The 21,826-nt window shown below is 37.0% G+C and overlaps 1 protein-coding gene across 2 annotated transcripts in view; it reads left to right on the top strand.

Annotated features, from left to right (window-relative positions):
• The window catches only part of fbxo41 (F-box protein 41), a 46,857-nt gene extending 26,718 nt beyond the window's left edge, over positions 1–20,139 (top strand). For both annotated transcript variants that reach the window (XM_020703410.2, XM_023957195.1), the window contains exons 5-14: positions 5,985–6,058; positions 9,680–10,059; positions 11,312–11,550; positions 11,637–11,752; positions 12,188–12,340; positions 13,649–13,744; positions 13,848–13,966; positions 14,877–15,035; positions 15,239–15,354; positions 16,870–20,139. In XM_020703410.2, coding sequence (XP_020559069.1) covers positions 5,985–6,058; positions 9,680–10,059; positions 11,312–11,550; positions 11,637–11,752; positions 12,188–12,340; positions 13,649–13,744; positions 13,848–13,966; positions 14,877–15,035; positions 15,239–15,354; positions 16,870–16,932 — 1,515 coding nt within the window. In that variant the 3' untranslated portion in view covers positions 16,933–20,139. The remainder of the gene's footprint in view (positions 1–5,984; positions 6,059–9,679; positions 10,060–11,311; positions 11,551–11,636; positions 11,753–12,187; positions 12,341–13,648; positions 13,745–13,847; positions 13,967–14,876; positions 15,036–15,238; positions 15,355–16,869) is intronic.
• The last annotated feature ends 1,687 nt before the right edge of the window (positions 20,140–21,826 follow it).

The following is a 21,826-nucleotide window of genomic DNA, read 5'->3' as shown; positions in this document are numbered from 1 at the left end:
GCCAGAATTCTGCGGAGCATCACTGCGGAGCAAATGACTGATCTCAGTGGGGAAATCCTGAACTTTTATCCGCTCCATGGTTTTCAAAATGTCACATTCTTGAAAGTCATGAAACGTCAGTTACTGACGGTAGTCTTCTCAAACCTTTCAGATGTTTTTCTGTCTCAGAAAAGGAAAAACTTCTCATCATGTGTCACGGCTGTAGGGACGGAAACCCAAGTGCAGATAGGAATCAGGCTGAGACTCAGGAATGCGCTTAGGAGCGATTTAATGCTAAAAGAAAGCGCCACAAGGTGGGATCACAAAAAAACTCCTCAAGAGAGGGAAAACTGCAAAAGTCAACAAAAGGGAACAACTAAGCTCAGAGAAAATGCCAAAGGACAAAGCAGACCTCAGTGTTGGCTGAGTAGGAAAACCACTGACTTAACAGGGACGCACCGACACTGAGGACTGAGTAGCATCAACTTAAATAAGCATGATTGCAAAGTGCAGGCAGCTGTGCACTCCTCCACAGAGAAGACCAGGCAGGAAAGGGAGGGGCCATCCAGGAGGAGTGACAGCTGACCTGCAAAACACAGAGGCAGTCAGGAAACAGAACAAAAAAACACCACACTGTGTCATCATGAGCAGCTTACTGTTTTGTTCGTAGAGTCTCCTAGATTGGAGTTAGTTTCATTTAATCTCATTTTAAACTGTTGGGTTTTGTTTAACTGAGACCTAAATCTGTACCATATTGGACATGGGAGAATGTTGGGGAAAGGAGATATTCAACCTGGCCGAATTAACATTGTCTTCGTTTGGATCCAGATATGTGAAGACACTTGAAGGTATTGTGCATTTTCTCATTGTAATTATGATTATATTGTTTTTAGCCAAACTAAAGAAAAAAAAGTTGTTTTCTAGGACATAGTTTCTGCAGATTGGGAGGAGTCCATTAGAATATTGCCTCTGATATGTGGGCGGGACCGTTGGTGTGAAGCAACCCCACCCCCTTCCTCTGCCACCAGCTTAGAGCCCCTCACACCCACACATAACATTACCGGGGCAAAAAAAATGGTGAGCAATACGGGTGCTATCCAGCTGTATAGATCTGAGCCAGATTCCAGCTCGGACGAGGAAAATGAAGACTCACATGGGTCTATTTGTCTACAAGTGGATCCATCTGAATAGAGCAGAACAGGGAACTTGTGGCTCTCCCAGTATATTTCCAACATCATAAATAACCCCTTTCTAAACAGCTTCCTTTGTCTGGTTCTGATTTACATTGATTTGAATAAAGAAATAGTCAGCAATGTAATTTAAGCTTAATTTTCTTTACATGTCTTCCACTATCAGAAAAAAGCCACAAGAACATGTCAAAAACACAATTTTCATTTGAGCGGGTCTTTAAAACAACATACAGCTGTAATATTTCTTCATGAAAATCACTGGTAAATTGTTCCAGATCTTTTGAGGAGCTGCAACATCTGATATTCCATACATTCATCAAATTTGGGAATGCAAAGTGTGGATGCTTTCAACCACATTTCAGCATTTAAAAATTAAGAAAAGATGTCACAGTGTTTATCAGTCAATCAATCAAACTTTATTTATAGAATGGCGCTCCTCATGCAGTTGCGCAGCTCGAAGCCCTTTAACATTAAAAACAGAAAACACACAATATCACAGTAAAAACCCAACCCACCCTTAAACCCCCCATTAAAACATATGACCCATGGCCCCCACGTACAATGAATAATGACTATGTAACTGTAAAGTAAAGTAAAGTCAAATAAATAAACAAACAAGTAAGGCTTGGCTCTGCTGTGAGGAAACCGTACACGGGAATCTCTTCATACCAGGAGCCAGCCTGGCCAAAGGAACGTCGCCACAGTGCCCACCCAGACTGGGACAGCACTGGAGTCCACTTTACAGCCGTGAAGCTGCAAAGTTAGACTCCAGTCGCCCCAGCAAGGGCGACAACTGCAGCAACAACCACCGACCAAGCCGGCAAGCCCTGGAAGAAAAGATCCCCACAAGAAACACTGGGCCTAAAATCATGATAAGATGCTAAAATTAAAGACATGAGATGTATATAAAAACATAAAATTGAGAATAAGATGCATAAAATGAAAATAAATACATACAACAGCCTATCCTAAAACCTAATAGAATAAATTAGCAGTTAAAATCAACTAAAAGCAAAATTAAAAAGGTAGGTCTTAAGCCTCTTCTTAAAAACCTCTACAGTCTCTGCGGCCTTGTAGAGGTTTGTAAACTTAAAACTGTAGAGGTTTACAAACTTATAAGCTGCTGATGTTTTTTCAATTTATTCTAACAACTGACTTCATCAGGATGACATGATATTATAAACAACCCGTCTATTGGAATGTATTCCATTTGGCGTTTTCTGCTTTTACACTTTTTATCATCCGAATCAATACAATTATGTAAATTTGTATTTTTCCTGAGACCCCTCCATCTACCAAACTGGAAAAAAAAAATTTGTTGATGATCTGTACTTAAACTTTTTGGTTGTGAAATGACATCGTAAAGCACCACACACAAGAGCTGGATATCGCTGCCATAATACTGAACTACTTTAACTTTGTTTCATAAGTTCAAAATTTAAATTAGTTTACTGTTCAAAAGAATTAGTTTAATATAAAAAAATTTTTTTGTTAAGGAAAGGTGTGAGCAATTTTACATCGGCTCCCATATTATAAAGCCCAATTTACCCCAAGATAAATATAATGGTCTTAAACGTTTTTCATGCTTATTGCTTTGTTTTCTGGTCATAACAACTGTGGGGGGGTTGATTTGTTTGTGTGTGATATATTGTTTTGGTCTAATCAGTGCTCAAATTTGGGCAACATTGGAGGTGTATGGTTACTTTGTGTGACTGGCTTTCCTTTTGCCCCGCCCAATCACTCTCTTTTGGATTGTTGTTCAGATAGTCGGATCAAACTTAACTCAGTATGTCCGACCCGATTTAGGCTTTTAGTTTTATCATTTAGAATCCTTTGAGTAACAATTCAAATCAAGTCAAATACACTAGGAGAATTGGAAAATTGCCCAAATAAATGTAAGGGTTTGAAATGTCTAAAAGGAAGGAAAAAATATGACTCATGTTTTTTTTTTTTTAAATTGTAAGAGTTGATCCACACTTTCTGTCATTTTTTTCTACCTCCACCCAAGTCTCCCACTCATGCATCTGCTGTGTGACTGCATGCAAATCTGACTCTCCTCCTCAAGAATGCAAACTACAGATTTCTGAGTTTCTGATGTCTGGATTTTAATTTATTTAAAGATTCTCGGAGCACCTGAAATACAAATATTAGTTGATCAGATAAATATTGATGTGATCGAGTCTTACATGTTTAAAAAAGGGTCTTTGGACTTTTTATAAATTTACGGTATGTGAAACAGGAAGTGGAGTTTTCGTCTGATCAGCATTCAGCATCCAACAATAAAGGTCTGTAACAATTTGCCCTTTCCAGATGGTGTGTTTTACATAAAAACTAGCCTCTTGTGTCTTTTTCTCCTGGCTGGGTACTACTGGAACTGTGATACTTCTCCCCTACTCAGTCTTATATCACACAGCAAGAAGAAAATAATCTAATGGTAGGCAGAGGTGTCCTTAAAATGCCCAACATTCCTATTATCGAGACCTGTAGAAAAAGAGGTGACCTGTTTCACATTTTAAAACCGTGTGCTGCCATGGAAACCAGTTCCTTCTCTCCCTCAAGGTTTTAACATGATTTTTAATCAGATGTGATACTGTTTTTTTTTCTTCCTGCAACACTTGCAGCAAGAAGCTGTGTCGGCGTTATGGGTTGCTTAACAATTTTCATCAAAAAATACATCTTCCAAAGATGCTCCAGAATTTCCTTCATCTTTCTACAAATATATTTCAAAATTGGAATGACGTGTCGATTTACACATTAATCAGTGTGAAGGGATAAAGTCTGCATGCTATGGAACGCGTGTGGAGTCACACTTGCATTGATTGACGCCATGTGATGCTGCCAAGGGAAACCCAGAAGTGTCACCGCACCCTCCACTCACCTTTAAGGCCTGCCTCATCATCTCCCCATCTGGGTTTAGCAAGGTTGCCCTCGTCTCCTGAGGAGACAGGCTTCAGAGCTGCAGAGGTATTTTTAGGGCTGACGGTGAGGAAAGGGATAGATTGCTTGTTTCCTGCTAGCACGCTTGTTAATATCTAGCTGAGTAACGGGTGGAAACAGGGGGAAGAACAGCTTTGGTGTTACATCCCCTCAATTCTGCCCTCACTACCGTCTGTCCCGGAGTGAACCTTTTTTTTTTTTGCCTGTTTCCGTTTTCTTTTTTCCGTTAAGTTAAAAGGAAGGGCAGAAAGGAATGGGGCATGGTGTGGGTTTCTGCACATTTTTCTTTCTGTGGCAAAGGTCCACCTGCCGCAGCTTCACACAAAGTGTGTGTGTGTGTGTGTGTCTGCACTTGTGCAGACAGTTGGCACTTCAGTGCACAGGCACATTGTGTGAAATAGAGAAGCAAATAAAGTGAGTCCGGCTGCACATCAAGGACCACAAAATCTTTGAAATCCTGTTTAAAAGCCAGCAGGTGTATTGTGTATATCAGTTTATGCTCCAAAAAATGTCCTTTTCAAAACAATTTGAAAAATATTGAATTCCGAATGTTGCTATGAGTGGAAAAAAATCTGCCAGGGGAACTAGTAGAATTTGTCTTGGTAAGCTTTCCTAATAGAATTTGTGATGTCTTGCCCTTTTAAGACTAAATTGAATCTTGAAAATTAGCTCTAAACACTCATATATGGGTGTACTGTTCTGGTTATTGGAAATAATGTCTTATATTAAGTGTGTATTGCTGAGAAATAGTTTTGTATCTTTAAAGTATATATGTTTATGACAAATAATATATACTATTTTGAGCAGTAAAACAGTCCAACTATCTGTATTTCTAAGCATTTTAAAGACTAGAGTTACACATTTTAGGATAAATCTGTCTTAAAAAATTACACGTAAATGTGTGTTTACTTACAAACTTCTGTCCAGGTGTTGTAAAATGCATTTCTTCTGTGTTATGAGTCAAAGTAAACTTTCCAGTTTCCCTAAATCAAGCAAGCTTGTCTCTTGAAGTGTACTCACCGTTCACCATTGTCTGCATAAAAAATATGAAGTAAGGTCAAAACAACTTGCTTCTTTAGAATTCTGCTTTAAAAAATATGTTTTAAAATAAAAGGATTAAACATCTCACTAAATCCTCTCACTAAAAAAGTTATGACGAAGGTAGTTATGTCTTGCGTGTAAAAAGACATTAAAACTAGAAACTAGACAAAAATACTTGGTGAGATTGCATGTTTTTGCAATGCAATCTTAATTTCTTACTGTAATATTTTAAAAACAGTTAAGCATTTATTGTGTTTTTTAATTAATTTTCCAGTAATGTGCGTCATTTCTTGGTGTTTCAAAGGGAATACTTGAGTTTGTTTCACATTTTCATGTCAGTTTATGATCAAAGGCAGCTGAACACTGAAGCGCTGAAGAAAGGATAAGAGTTTGTGCATTCTGTGTTTCTTTTGTCAACATTACGATGGCGTGATGCTCTCAGTCCTGATAATAGTCGTCTTCCATGCCACGGACAAGTCGTTGTCAGTCTTCATTTCCCTGTTGCCCTGCTCAGCTACAGACCTCAAGTTTAAATCTGATAACATGATCCTTAAATGAAGTGTAACGAAAGCAGTAATGTCTGTAATTAGATGAGCAAAGTCAGTTTTTCATTTTACTTTCTGCCTTTTAAAAAGCTTGTCTGTCGAGACACATTTAGGAAGATTTCCAATGATTGCAGCAAGCAGCTGTTTCATGTCAGATAATGATTCAATTAAAATAATGGGAATTCAGTTTCACTTTTTGCTGTACACTTATAATCTGTCAGGAAGTGCATTAAAAGACAAAGCCTTCAGTGTTTGTGGGTATTGACAGCATTTTCTGCATTTCTTTCTCCAGAGGAACTCCAGCCTCTCTGGAAGCACAAGAGGAATGTACCAAGTTTCCGAGAGACGTTCTTCCCCCAGCACTGGGTAGGCTGAAAGGAAATTGAACATGGTCCATCTTTTCACCTTAGCAGTATAGTGAGTCATTTGAGCAATGTTTTAATTCATGTCATAATTTGTGGTTGCCGATTTGATTCATAGTCAATATTGGTTCAATTAGAACGACGCAATTCGATCAGATCCACTGACTTAAAATCGATCCTGGACATCTTTAGCCAAAAGGTCAACCAATGTACCTCAGAGATGAATACCTGGATACTGAGTGGAGCTGAAGTTTTCCAGATTCCTTGTATTTTTCTTGCAAAATAATAAAGAAAAAATGATGTGAAGAAACAAACAAGTAAACAAGAATTAATGGCAAATCTATTTACATTTTAGTTTTTTTGTTTTTCCACTTCAGAATAATCCAAAGAGAACATTATTAGAACTTTCTACAACACTGTATGGTCACGCCTCTTTGCTAAATTCAAAGCGTTTCCACATATTGGAGTGGAATGATTGATTATTTTTTGCTGCCATCACGTGTGTATTGTTAATTATGTCACCTAATCATTACACCCCTATTTAAGACTTTTATGTTGTTGTCTTTGGCCTAAAGAAAACTTTATTCAGAAGTTCACTGTGAGTGTGAGGACACATATATGCAAACGGTAGGACTACTAAGTAACTCCTGTTCATTCTTTTTCTAAATGATTTTAAACCAGTAAGTGGTCTATATCTTGTATCTGTTTGTTTGTTTTATATTGCTGGAGTCAAGGATTCCTTTCCAAAACCAAAGTTTACGGTTTTGTAAGACTGAACGGAAATGCTTTATTTCTTGTCCAGGCTGTTAATTTTTTGCTGCTTTGAGCTAGTTCAAGGTTGTTTAAGACATATTTAAACTCTCTTAAAATCTAACTTGATCAGAATTTTGAGGGGAAAAAAATAACTTCTGTCTCACTTTCTGTTTTTTACTAATACTTCTATTTCTATTTATTTTTATACCCGAGTTTTATTCATATTCAACTTCAATTTTATTTGTATAGCGTAAAATCACAACAACAGTTGTCTCGATGGGCTTTGTGCGAATAAATGTAGGGTAAAACATAAAATAAAAAGGATCATGAGTATATACAATTCAATAGAAAGATTCTAAACTGAACTAACTAAACTAAACTGGCATTCCTGCCCCTAGACCCTCCTTCGCAGTACGGAAAAACCCCCCTGTGTGTTTTGTAATTTCATTTATAATTTTCTTAAGTCTGCAAAGTACTTTGCGTTTCTGTTGTATAAAAGGTGCTTTATAAGTAAAGTTTCATTTGATTAAATTTGTTGGTAAATCAAAATGCAAATGAAAACGTTTGAACCGAAGAGCCAGTTGCTGCACTTGATTTTGGTTGATGGTTTTTGCACCTCAGATGCCTCATTTGTAATGGTAAAAATTCATGACACACAAAAGAATCCTAAAATGTTGTGTAAATCACACATAGATCGCTAGTCTTGTGAATGAGTCAATTACAGTTGTGGTCATGAGCTCTCATTCAGCAGCAGTTCCGTCATGTAATGTGGATTTCTCACTCGCTGACATCCGACCTCAGACACATGGCTGTGCCCTTGCAACTCTGACTAACCCAACTGTCATCCCCTGTTGGTGTGTGAATGTGTTTCTTGTTGTGACGTCACACAAACCCTGTCAGGCCTTCCCCTCTGAATCACAGACACCCCACACACACACACACACAGAGGGTTGCCAAAAACCCGCCTGTGAGCCGTCTGCCTTGGAGTTAAAATAAGAGCTTTATTGCTTTATCATGGATCAGTAATTCTAACCCTTAGTTGGAGAAAAGGTCAGGTTCTGAACAGACTTATGATATGATGTAAAAGCTTTAATAGTTGATTAATTATAATCACCATGAATGATGCAACAATCTGGAGACTAATCTGGTAATTAATCTGTAATCAATCAATAACTTTATTTGTATAGCACTTTTTATGTAATGCAACACAAAGGCTTTACATCACCCAAGTAAAAGGAAATAAAAACATATGCACAATATAAATAAAAGAAAAAACAAAATAAATAGGAGAAGCACTCAGAGGGCTTTATGAATTTCATTAAAATCATAATAAGAGGTAAAAGTGGAGATAAAATAGGAAAATATAAAACAATACAAATGCTAGAAAGATTTATTATCTTTATATTATTTATTAACATAAAATAAATTAATAAAGATTAACATGAATAAAAAATTCAGGTAAAATAATAAAAAATATTTGTAATGTAATGCATGTTTAAAAAATGTATAGGTTAATTTAATTAGATTAATAAGTAAAAAAAATTGAAATTGATATTTAAAAACTAAGTGTAACATGAATGAGTAAAATGAATAAATAAATTACTAGAAGATGTAAAACACCCGCCCTACATTAGGTAAAATATATTTTAAAAAGATAGTTTCTGAACTTGTGTTTTACAACTCTTAAATAGAAGCAGCTCTCAGGTCCTCAGGGAAACTGTTCCACAGGTGAAATGCAGCCTGTGAAGATCTGAGACTTCTAAGGGGTCTGTATGGCAAAAGAAGATCTGAAAGATAGGTAGGACTGAAACCATTAAGAGATAAAGATAAAAATATTCATTCAGAATTTTGAAATCTGCTCTGGAGCTTCTCCTCCACGTCTCTGTCAAGAAGAGAGCAGCCGAGATTTGAACTAGCTGTTAGTTAATCAAGAGCTTTTATACATTAATACCTTTATCCATTGTCTTTGGGCAGGGCTTTCAGGAGTCTAAATGTTCAAACCTTTGGCAGATATTTTTACAAAACGTATTCCCTTCGATTTTTAGACTATTTTAGCCCAGATTTGACTGGTACCTGTCAATCAAAATACCTTGCCCTGTGTGTAAAATTTTAGGATGTAAGCTTTATTCTGAAAATCAAAAAGGTGATTCATACTTTAAGGTTTCAACTTTATTCCTTCTTTTAAGGTTTTTAAAGATCCAAATAATATACATAAACATAAACACTGAATCCTTACAGTTTCTCTTTTTGTTGTTATTTTTCGAGCTGCTTAAAACCATAATTCTTTAGTGATTTAAAGTCTAACATAATTAAACTGCTCAGTTTTACTTAGATTTTTCGTCGTAGGCATGATTGCATAAATCAGTCGAATTCGACTTAAAGATTTTTCCCATAAATGCAGCGTTTGTAAATATTCAGATAGTAATAATGGTCAAGTATTTTGATGTAATTTTATAAACACTACACTTAAACAGATATAAAAAAAGTGAAGACAACATATGTTGAGTATGTCGAGTTGAGAATTTTTAGTTGTATAAGTCTGAGAATATTCTGCTTGGATTTGGCTTTGGGGGATCTCAGTTTCTGCTGGTTGCCTGGCAACCCCATGGTAGCAATGTCTGGCAAACAAGTAGTCTTTCACTTGAGGACTGTTCAAACCATCATCTGTGATTGTTTAATACTTTTTTTAAGAATAACAAGCTTTTTACAGCTGCTGTTTGATGAATTTAGTTACTTTATGACTTGCCAGATTCCAAACTGATTGAAGTTATTGTTTTTAATTTATACTGTCATTTGTTCAAACAATTTCCAGTTTAGCTTTATGTTTCAAAATGACTCATTTAGCTGTCCGATGCCCCTGTCTCTGCTGCAGTGCATCGGGGAGGATCAAGTCCGTCTCCCAGGGCTCTGGAGGCTACGACAGTGACAGTGTCGAGATGCATCCCATGGAGGAGTGTCCAGAGGTGCAGTACTATCAGATGCAGTGCCGGCTAGGTGAGGGAGGGTATGAGCGCTCTCCTGGATGCGGCTCGAGAAACTGGGGACTCCGGAAGCAGGCCATCCAGAACTGGCAGCGGCGACCTTACAGGAACAGCACCGAAGGGGATGAGGGAGACATTTCAGACGTGGGCTCTCGAACTACGGAGTCTGAAGTGGAGATGTGGGAACAGGAGAGGAGAGCTGTGGCTGAGGTCCAGCAGTCTGCCGCACCCTATCCCCACCACGGCAGGGCCGCATATCGCCCTAACGCAGGTAACAGATGTCTGAGACGTCGCTGGGAGTAACTGAAACTGTTGAGCTGCGGACACACCAGGCTTGTGACATGCGTTCAAGAAAACTCGTTTAGAATTGTTTTTTAAATGCTCCATCAGTATAAATAGAACAAAATGTTATTTTTAAAGTGTGTTTTGGCATTTTAATATCACATATATTTTGTACCAAGTTACAAGTAACATAAAATGGGAAGAAATCGGTTAAACACTGACTTCTCTGGTCTTTAAGGATAGACAAACAGTGGGCTCACAACAGGAAATGCCATGATTGATGGCAGCAGACCTGGAAAGGTGATCAGATTTTTTCCCCTATCCTGACTAGCACTAAAACTGATTACCGTGCATTTTCCCATTATTATTTCGTATAACCTGATCACCAGCAGGATTTGGATTACAACAAATGTATCCAAATGACAGATTTTCGAAACTTTAGTGACCAAACTGGCATTTACTCAGAACTGGGACATACAAATATTTTAAATCTTTCAGAGAAGAGCTGACATAGGTTTACATGACTTTCTTATAAAATAAAATAAAATATAATCAACCCAGTGGTAGTAGTATAGTGTAATAATTTTTAGAAAATCGGTTTATTTGACAGTTTGTGGTGCATCTCAGACAGATATTTTTAAATCTAAGAAAACCAAATTCAATCAGAGCTAATTAAGTGACCCTTTTTGTATTTTTTGAACCATAAGAGACTCTTAAAATATTTGAGTTTGTTTAAAAACTAAAAAGACATTTTTTTTATAATCTGGTGTACCTTAATTCTTGTTGTGCTTACTGACCTTCTATTTATTTTCCGTAATAAATAAGTCAAAATGTTTTAGTTCAACTTAATGTGTCTTTCAACTGTTTGTTAAATAAAGTTTCTAATTAGTTTACTTGACTTACTTTTTACTTTACTACTTGCTTATTTTATAAAGTTAAACTTTTTATTTTGCATTATTTAGAGAGCAACTATGGAGGGGTAAAAGATCCACATGTCTCTGGAGTCTGAGGTTGCAGACCCACATGGTGTAGGAAGAAAATAATATTAAATTTATATAAACTTTTTCAAACAATTTTGAAGTTAATATTACAAAATTGAAGTTCCGAATATCTTGGTATTTACCGTTTTATTAAACTAAAGGGTCTTGTGTACCAATTAGTGAAACTAACACAGTCCAATAGAGCATCATAAGGGCAGCATGGTAACTGTATTAAAGGTTGAAAGACATCTCTTCCTACAGGGCGGTCTGAGGGAGTTTACAGCAAGTCATGCCGCCATGAAAAGAGCCCCTCCAAATCCAACGAGGTCATCAGTCCTGAAATCCTGAAGATCCGTGCAGCCCTCTTCTGCATCTTTACATATCTGGACACCAAAACCCTGCTGAGGGCAGCCGAGGTCTGCCGCAACTGGAGGTTTGTGGCACGCCACCCAGCCGTGTGGACCAGGGTGCTGCTAGAAAACGCTCGTATTTCTTCTAAGGTGAGATGTCAAGGTTTGCTTTTGAGTTTAAGTGCGGGAGAACAAGGAGCAGTATGCTTTAACGTGTCAACATTTTGCTTTTTCAGTTCCTGTGTACATTATCCCAGTGGTGCACTCAGACGCACTCTCTCATTCTGCAAAACCTCAAACCGAGACAGCGGGGAAAGAAGGAGTCCAAGGACGACTACCTTAAAAGCACACGGTGAGAGCTGTAGGCAGGGATGAAGCAAGTGTTCTCTTCAAATGTTAGTGCCAACTTCCCTTTGCACTCAAGTTTTTATATTTTCTATCAGCTAACAGAGTTTAGTGAACACATTTATATCCACTCTAGAAGGCTAAGAAACTTCTGGGCTTCACTGTCAAACTAGCTGGAACTTATTTGTTTTGCCAATGAATATTGTAGTAGTTTATTTCAGGTGAGTTTGGAAACAAATGGTGCAAAAATGAGTGATATAACAACCCCTTTGTGTAATAGAGCATCCATGTTTTCTCAAAATCTGTGTTTCATACAAATGAAATAGTTTATAATGTATGCTGCTCTAAAAGAAAAAAGAAGCAAACTCTTCATGATTTAAATGTTCTCAAAAACAGTAGAGTGTGTTTTTCCTCCTGACTTTTCTCTGAATGTATTTCCCAGTGGCTGTCTTGAGGAGGGTCTGGAGGCCTTGTTAAAAGCCACAGGAAGTAACCTCCTCATACTGAAGATTTCACACTGTCCCAATCTTCTGACTGATCGCTCCCTTTGGCTGGCCAGCTGCTTCTGCCGAGCCCTTCAGGCCGTGACGTACAGGTACGACACCGCACACAAGACCGTCAAGATGAATAAAGGTGTCTATAACTTGTAAGTCATGATCAAAACTGAAAGACCCACTTTGATCATATTTTGTTCAATTTCAAAAGTGTTCCCATTATGATTAACTGAAATCACAAGAGCCTGTGTGGTTTTCTAGGACATAGTTTCTGCAGAGCGGCAGTAGTTTATTAGAAATTTGTCTCTGAGTTGTGGGCGGAACTGTTAGTGTGATGCAACCCCACCCCTCTTCCCTTCCCCGTTGCTGAGAGCTCAGAGCAGGAGGCTTGTGGCCTGCCCAGTGTACTTTCTATGGCTTAAATAAGCTCTCTTTTCATCACCCTTTTTATTTGCTCCTGATTCACAACTATTTTAATAAATAAAATATTCAGAAATGCAATTTTAAGCTTCCTTTTCTTTAAATGTGTCATCCATCATCAGAGAAATGCCACAAGAACATGTTATAAACATCAAAAACATCATTTTCATGGAATGGGGCTTTAGGAGTTGTATTTTATTTCTTATACATTTAAAAATGTCGTTTTTAGTGCTGCCATGTCTGTTCACACCGCTTTCTTTGACACGCTATTTTGTCTCATTTTTTTTCTGAAAACGCATTTGATTGTGTGAAACTATATTGGGTCACTGTGGCTTTTTGCTCCCAACATTTCCCATTAAACAAAGGTCAGACCTCCTCTGTACCATTTTGTTTCACAGCAGTGGGTTTGTGCAGAGTGTCAGTCTTGTTTAAAAGGCAATGCACTTGACAGCGTTGAATTTTTTCAACTAAATGATGCTTTCATTCATGCTTTAGTTACAGACAGATTTTCTCATTTGCTCAACAAATGTGTGACTTTTGGTGCATTGCTTGACTAAGGTTTTTCTCGTCTAATGAATTATTGGTTTGGATAAATGACACTTTCTTTCAACAATGCTCTCCTTGTTTCCCCTTATGGCTGAATTCTCCATACACCTTGAATTATTGAATGGCTTGCACACTCTAATGGAGGGAATATGTAAATGTGCAGTGTTTCTTGGACCATTGATTTTAAAGAATACATAATTTCACACATCTTTCATGTACAGCCTCCTGTATATGAAAGCTCATTTTTGACCCATTTTTAAAAAAAATTGTTTTCTGTTTTTGTGGCACAAAAACTCCTCCATTTAAACCTATTTTAATGTGTTCCAGGTATAGAAAGGCAAGAAAAGGCTAAATAGGAAATGTGAGGTTAGTGTGATCTTTGGTGAAAAACATTTTTTGATTTTTCTTTTTTCTTTTTTTGTACTTTTGCTGTTTTGTCCAAGGAGTGCCACAGATCCAGTGGGTCAGGAGGTCATCTGGGCCCTTGGTGCAGGTTGTAGAGACATTATTTCTCTGCAGGTGGCTCCATTACATCCATGGTACTATATGCTTTAAAAACTTATAATACTTTTGTAAAATGTTGCTTATATATGGAGTGCTTTCTTTAATATGGCTTTTTGGTGGATTTTTGGTTGGTTCCAGCCAACAACCTGCTCGCTTCAGTAACCGATGTCTGCAGACCATTGGGAGGTGCTGGCCCCACCTACGAGCTCTTGGAGTGGGGGGAGCTGGATGTGGCATTCAGGGACTCGCCTCCCTGGGTAAACGTAGCACAATATTGTGGCTGTACTTTTACTCTGGTCTAATTTATAATACATTGAGGTGGAATACAAACAGCATAAAAGAGGGGAAAAAAAAGCTAAGTTACATAAAAACAAATATATTCCATGTAAGTTGCTTCTGCCTTATATTGTTATGAACTTATCTTGCTCTAACTTAAGTTTTGATTTGATTTGGAATGGTTTGTTTTAAGCAATCAAGGAATAATGCACTAAACAATACAATCAGCATTCATACATTCATACAAAGACATATCAAACTTAGGATAATTAGATATTAAATTAAAGATTGCTTGAAAGGGAGTGGAAAGAAGGGAACTTCTAATAATCCCATCCCTATTCTACAATAACTATTTTTTAACATAATTTATCATGATCCGGTTCATCACTTTTCATCTGATATCAATGCCTTACCAACTCAGTTTCAGGTCTTTACGTATGCTAAAGAATCAATAAATCACATGACAATGATGAATTACTTAATAATTATGTAAAGTAGAAATAACTATTTTGTATAATAACATACCACATACAGATCAGTTATCTAAAATGTATTCAGATTATTTTCATTAAAAATATCATGGTTATGATTAAAAATAACTATCAGAAAATAAACATACACCAAATGATGAATGTTGTTTATCTGGATTTAAAAAATTCTGTGTCTTTATAATTTACCCTTTTGTGGCTTTTTAAATAAACTACAGTTACTATTTTTAGGCTCCTTTTTACTCCAGTCTTTTGTTTTAACATTTTAAGTCCGGAATTGTTTTATAACAAACCTTTGAATCCTTCTAGCCCATAAAAAAGACAAACAGAACACAATGTCTTTATGCAAGTCTGCAAAGTTTTCAATCCTACCTTTACATCTCCATCTCTTCTGTCTGTGCAGCAAGGAACTGCATGCGCCTTCAGGTGTTAGAGTTAGACCATGTGAGTGAAATCAACCAGGAGGTGGCAGCAGAAGTTTGCAGAGAAGGCTTGAAGGGTCTGGAGATGCTGGTGTTAAGTTCCACACCAGTCACCCCAAAAGCCCTCCTCCACTTTAACAGTAAGTTTATAAAATCCTTAAACAAATAGAGATGTACCAGTATTTCTCTTTTTTTGTCTGTTTTATTAAAGAACTCTAATCTAAAAGTAGAAAGGTTGTTGTTTGTCAAACTTCTGTCATTTTTTGCTTTATATATTTTGACACTATGTAAATCTTTCTTTTTTGAAGTCACCATGCATCTTAAATCTTTTAAATTTCAACAGGTGTTTGTCGGAACCTTAAATCTATTGTGGTTCAGATTGGAATCGAGGATTACTTTGAGGATCCCAACAGCCCAGAGGCGAGAAAACTCTTTGATGAGATGGTTAACAAGCTGCAGGTAAACAGCCTTGTGTCTCACAGAACATTCACAGTATAGATATGTTACATGTGTAACAGGCTGGTCATGCAGAAGTTGTGGACATGTAGCTGCTCTGCCAAGTGAGCTTGATGTTCAGAGAAGATTTTACTGTAAACATTTGAACAGAAGTGTTATGTTTCTCGTCATTTTAGATTCTCGACTAAAGTGAAATACATTCTTCTTTTGCTGCTTCTTTTGGAGCTGAACAGCACATGATTCATCTGATAGGAGTTTTATTTTACAAAGGTTAGCTTGGATTTAAGCATTACCTCTATGGCAAGTCATAAGGGCAAATGATCATCAGTTCTGATCACTGACTATATGAGTACTGGACAGGACTTTTCCTTACCGCGAAGGGGAGTCTAAGGGCAGGGATGCCAGTATAGCTTAGTCAGTTTGTTAGTTCATTTTAATATTTTCCTATTGAACTCTATGTATTCATGATCCTTTTGAGTTCATGTTTCACTTCGAAGCCCATCGAGACGACTGTTGTGGTGATTTTGGGCTATACAAATAAAATTGAATTGAATTGAATTGAATTGAATTGAATTGGACTGACTCCTCCCCAAACACGAAGTACATGCTGGCTCCAAATAGCAAAAATCCCATCTATTCAGAAATAAACAACAATTACTCTGTCATTATATTTGTCAGAATAACCATTCTTGCTCTGGTTGCCTTTCATGATTTGTTTTCTGTAGTGCAAGTTATTCAAGTTATAAACTGGCCAATTAGATGCTGTTACTGGTCGTAATGCCCTAAAAAGTTGTCTTTTAACTTCTAAAGGCACATTTTTAACAGTTAAGACATACTGTCAGAGGCAACGCCTGTTTCATTTTCCATACCTACCAATTAAACTGCACTCTGACATGACATACCTGGTGGCAGCCCAACTTGAAGTCGGCCATCAGTTGGAACAAAAACCTTTTGCCAATGCCACATGTCAACTGCATGCCCTTCTTTCTTCTTTCACTGGATACACTCTCATTCATCAACAGAGACGTTGAATTATCGGTTTAATTGCTAACATGTATTAGCTGTTTAAATACTGTTTAGTTGGGCTCTTTTTTTTTAAGTTGGTCTTGTTGGATTCCTGGATCCCTTGTAGCAGCCAGTGAAGCCTGGTGATTGTTTGTGTATGTGTCCCGCTATTAATTCACACCAGGAGAGTTTTATTCTGAGCTATTCCAATGCTGACCACACAAAATCTGAGATATGAAAGGCTTTGGAATGTCCACTTTTGTTTGTGAGTTGGGATGAGTCAGACTCCAGTATGTTTTTTTGGAAAGTGAGAGGAGGCACACTGTAACAAGCCTTCCAAAAGTTGCAAAGAGATGTGATTCGTTGGCTCTTCTTTCTGCAAAAACGAGCTAATGAAAAAATAGGTTTGCTAGAGCTCAGTCATTTTAGCGCATCAACTGAAAAGTTGAAAAGATTGCTTAGAATATAATAGATCCTACCATTTTTATCAATACACTTCTTGTTTTCTTTCAGGCTCTGAAGAAAAGGCCTGGATTCTCCAAGATTCTCCACGTGAAAGCAGACAGTCTCTGCTAACCCTCTTGGTGGATGTCTAAGTTCTTGAGAGGGCAAATCTAAGCTGCCGTTACTCAAAAAGGGTCCACCTGCTCAGAGCTTATTTCCCGGAGTTGAATCCATGTGCAACAACAGCACAAACAAGACTTGGTCCAAAGCTCTGAGTCCTTTTGTCGAGAGGTAATGATCTAAATCTAAAAATGTGATTAAGGCTAACTTAAGGTTTCTGTTGCCATCAGACTCGCAGCGGTTACGTGTTTCAAATAAGAAGACAGTTTTGAAATAACAACTCCAGAACGACAGCAACTCTCGGACTCCTTTGTGGTGTTGGTTATTTCAGAAAAGGGGTCTGTCGTCGCACACAGCATCTGGAGCTGCATTTCCTCTTCCTGCATACATCAAGTACCTTCAGTCTCAACAGCTAAGAGGACGGTTGTCAAGTAAATTTGAAAAGATGTACATAAAAACAGCAGCTTTCCCAAGAGCTTTGACCTCACATACTCAATGGGTTAGCTTCTTTTGTGCGGCTGAGGAGGAAAGTGAACACAAAGGTCAACTTAATGAGCTTTTTAGGCTTCCGCCCAGAAACTCAGAAGTGCTGCAGCCGCTCCATGCACGGAGGAAGTAGAGACAGCTTCTCTGCAGCGTTGCAGCCATGTAAATCACCTCTTTTAACTATCCTCTGCTTCCACATGCGGACAGAACCAAGTCTCTCATCTGGACTCAGTGTTTTTGGGTCATCGGTCCTGTTGGGACGTGTTTATGTCAGAATACAGAAGGCAGTGTTATGTTTGTAACTGTGTATGTCCAGTGAACGTTTTCTTCTGTGCCAATAACAGGGAAATGGGGGAGGGGCATGCAATATATGGGACTGATGTGAATGGAAACAGCTCTCCCAGAACATAATCCCACTCTGAATGTGTTCCTACATGGTTTGAGTTTCCAAACACACCAGGGCCAATCCAAACACAAGTCTGAGATCCTCTGCCTCCATCTGCTGGTATTTCCATGTAATGACATCTCTCATACAGATGCAGACTCATCCTTTGCAACCTGAAACAAAAATAAACACACACAAAAAAAGCGTCCACAAAATGATGACAGTGATCTAATTATATCTGCAGAATGTCAAAGGATGATTAGCAATACCCTCTGAGTGTGACTGCTGTGAGTCAAACAGGACAGTGCCGTGACACGCTGTTTCCTTTTTAGGAGTTTAATCCCTGTGGGTCAGAGATCTTCTCACATCAGATCACCAACCAGACGTTTGTTGCAAATCATTATGGTTGTAAAAATTACACGTTTTAAAGCAGAAAGACACAACAGGGAGCTAGGGACATAAACAATCTTTTAATGGGTAGCTGTTTCCAGCATTTTTTGTGAGATTTACCTCACAATGTGGACCAAAAAAAAAGGCTAGAATTATTTTGCACAGCTTTTTTTTTTTTAATTATCTGTCTGGAAATGTTCCCCCTAGTTTTAAAAACAAGTGCAATATTCCTTTACCGTACTGCAATTATACTAAAGGAAATCTTGCAGACATGATTGTAATGATTACTGTAAAAAAAATAAAAAATAAACACGTCGACTTTCTAAAAGTGCTAAGTGAACTCTTTAAATTAAATATTTAAAAATGTTTATGTAAAAACAAGCCAGCTTCTGATTATGGTCTTGTAAAAACTATTTATTTCTGGTGAAATGATGTTCTTCCATTAATACCCCACACATAAATACTGACAGTCCATTGGGACAATCTGGACAAAAGCACCTGCTGATTTTAAGTTTTTGACAATCTTACTTACGTTATCAGCAACTCTGTACAAAAGGTTTGCATAGAAAAAAAAATCTATCAACATGTAACGTTATATACTATTTTAATGTCAAATTCTGAGTGGGAATGTTGGACGTTTACAGGTCTTCATTATATACAAATTTGTTTTTTCCAAAGGTGAATGAAAGATAAACATAGAGAATTATATTAAGTATAACAGTAGTGTTGAAATTGCAGTTGAGTAATAGATACTTTATATTAACTGTGCATCAGAGTCATATAGAGATGGAAATTATTTAAGAAGAGGTAAAAGATAATTCTGCTATTTATTTCTATAAAAGAGCGCTGTGTATAATGTTGGCATGTTTGTGTTCATGCATCAATCATTGAGTTGCCTTCCTAACTGTTTTGCTTCTGTGGCAAAAGAAAATGTAAAAACTTATTAGATGTTTAAAGAGCTTTGATTGCCTGCAGATTAATATTAGCATTCCCCCTTTTTTTATCCGTCTGTTGTTGCACTATATCAAAAAAAAAAGATATTTAAAGATGTTCGCTATAGGAGTGTTACTTTTAATGTTTATTGATATAAAAAAAAAGAATGAAGCACTTTTTCTTGGACACTTCTCGGTCATCGGTTTGTCAGACGTTTCTGTCTGCAGGACGCTTTCCAACATTGTAAAAAGCTGAGCTTACGTCGCACTTTTCATGGAATAAAGATAAAGACACTGAAAACAAAGTGATGGCTTCGAAATATCAGTAAACGGATGTACACCTTTTGCCCTCATGAAGTGTCTAAGTTGATGAGAGGTCAAAGATGTATCTGACACAGATATGTTTTTTTTTTTTTAAATAGAAATTTATTCCCATTTTTTGTTTATGTCTGTCATTATTTAATCAAGTCATTCCTCTGTAAATAACAGGCTCTTTCTGACAGTGCTCCAGCTGTGTTGTAACTGATCTGCTGTAGATGCTGCAGGACTCTGAATCTGCAGGCTAAAAGTGCCAACTACTCTGGGGGGGGAAAAAAACAAATTCCTGCTCTCCATCTACAGATTTCTGCTATTTAAAGTCCAAAGCATCACCTGAAAATCATCTTTACTCAAGTGTTAATTACATGTTCTTATCAAGTGTCCTCTTTTGCAGTGATGATGCTGTGCAATAGAAAAGTCATGTGGGTGCTCATGTACATACTTTATGTTAGAATGATTGTAATATGCCCATTCATGAACAGTGTTTTACACATTACCTCAACACTTAAACGTAAGTGTGTTTATTAATATTTTTTTGACTTCCACCAAGTTTATTCAAGAACTTCATCCATTTTTTCTCATGCAAAAAATAGATATTTGCTGTTAGAGGACAAAGGTAAAACCCTGCCTTCTCTGATGACTGCAATAGATGGAAAAGGACAAGTTTTGACTCTTTTGTTGTCATGAATAAAATTTCTTTAATTGTAACTGCCTGTACAGAGTTTTTCGTTACATTTGTGTAATTATAGGATCACTAAGTTTTTTAGTACAAAAAGGTCAGATGTTCCAAAATTATGATGGGAAATGTTTTGATTTTTAGCTTTCGACCAAATTTGATAGCTGGAGAAAGAAAACATGTCTTTTTTGTATTAAAAACGAAATGCAACAATCATTAAATCTGTGAATCTCAATTGCATCTGGGCATGTCAATAAAAATACCCTAAACTTTAAAAAATCTATAGGAAGAGTTACCAAGTAATCAACATGTAAAGCAAAGAACACAAATATATTTTTTATTTTTTCCTAAAAGACTTTGGAGCCAGAGTAGGTAAATTAATCTAGAGCCCTGTCAAATCTTTGATTTTTGGAATATATTATTCTTGTAAGTAGTGGTGCAGTCCTTTTATATACACCTCAATGAATTGTAAAGATTCTCATTCATCCGGATCATGTTCTCACAGGATTTCAAGTCTTCAAAGGTTCATCTAAATCTGTGTTTTTCAAATTTTTTTGAGCCAAGGTCCACTTTTTCCTTTGAAAGAAATCCTGTGGCACACCAGCAACCAAAACAAGCAGCTATTTTTTGCGATAATTTTCAATAATCCTTTTCAACTAAATTATTCAAAAATATGCCCAGGTAGTTGTAGTTCAGTTTATTATTATGCAATTTCACGTAAACCTCAAAAAAACTAAGTAAAATGAGATTCTTTCTAAACTGTAATTTATTTTTAAAATATTTTTTATTTGTGTGCAAGAGCAATATATAATCACAGCATGTTTTAAGTTTTAGGCAAAAAAGACCAACATTATATTCATGTTTAAGTTCAGCTTCAACTACACAAAAACATGAACACGCTGAAGTTTTATTAGTTTTTTATTAATTTATTTTTGTCTAAACTAAAAATGGAACTTTAACAAAAATGTTTTATTTCTTTTTGGCTGATCAAATTGTTTCAGTTTAGTTTAAATGTTTCTGTGGCCACTTCACCTTAATGCTGTTTCTTTTATATTTTGTTGTTACTTTTATTAAAATTTAACTTAAAGTTTTTCAAAAGTGAATAGTTTCAAATTGAATTTGTCATTCATTTCATTGCAGTTCTTTCTTTTATAAAGATGACTTGGACCAAACACTGGAATCTTTGTCTGTTGATGATTCATTTGCTCTTCAACACAAACCTTGAAGGAGAACCAAACTGCTCTCCTACTGTTAAAACAGATATTTGTGTTTGTTGTGCTTTATGACAGTTAGCATTGCAGTAAGTGATGCCATCACAGTAACCCAATGAATCATGGGAGTTACATACTAACATCTTTTAGCTTTATTATTTTGTTCACTTTTTACACAGTTTGACAGCGGATCCCGCGGGAAGCTACTAGGGGAGCACAGATGATTTGTGATTCGTACCCGGTTCTGCACAGACGTGTGCCACGGATCCCCCCTCCCTCCGCGTGCTTCATTTAGATCAATTATCTGTTCTCATCAGACGGAATTCACGCATCAAAATGTGTGTCCTCCGCCTTCGTTTTTAAAACGCGTCAAAGTCGCTGCTGGATGCTTGTCCAAAGGTATGTTTAGAAACCAGACGCCTCCAACGCGTGGGGGAGGAGCTACTGTCAGACGTTTTTCTCGCCCTCCTTATGGAAGATGCTGAGAAGAGGCTTTTTTTTTTAAGAG

This window comes from Oryzias latipes, chromosome 1, assembly GCF_002234675.1.
Source record: "Oryzias latipes chromosome 1, ASM223467v1".
Lineage (NCBI taxonomy): Eukaryota > Metazoa > Chordata > Actinopteri > Beloniformes > Adrianichthyidae > Oryzias > Oryzias latipes.
Note: the sequence above shows the minus strand (reverse complement) of the source record. Positions and strands in the feature narration are given on the sequence as shown.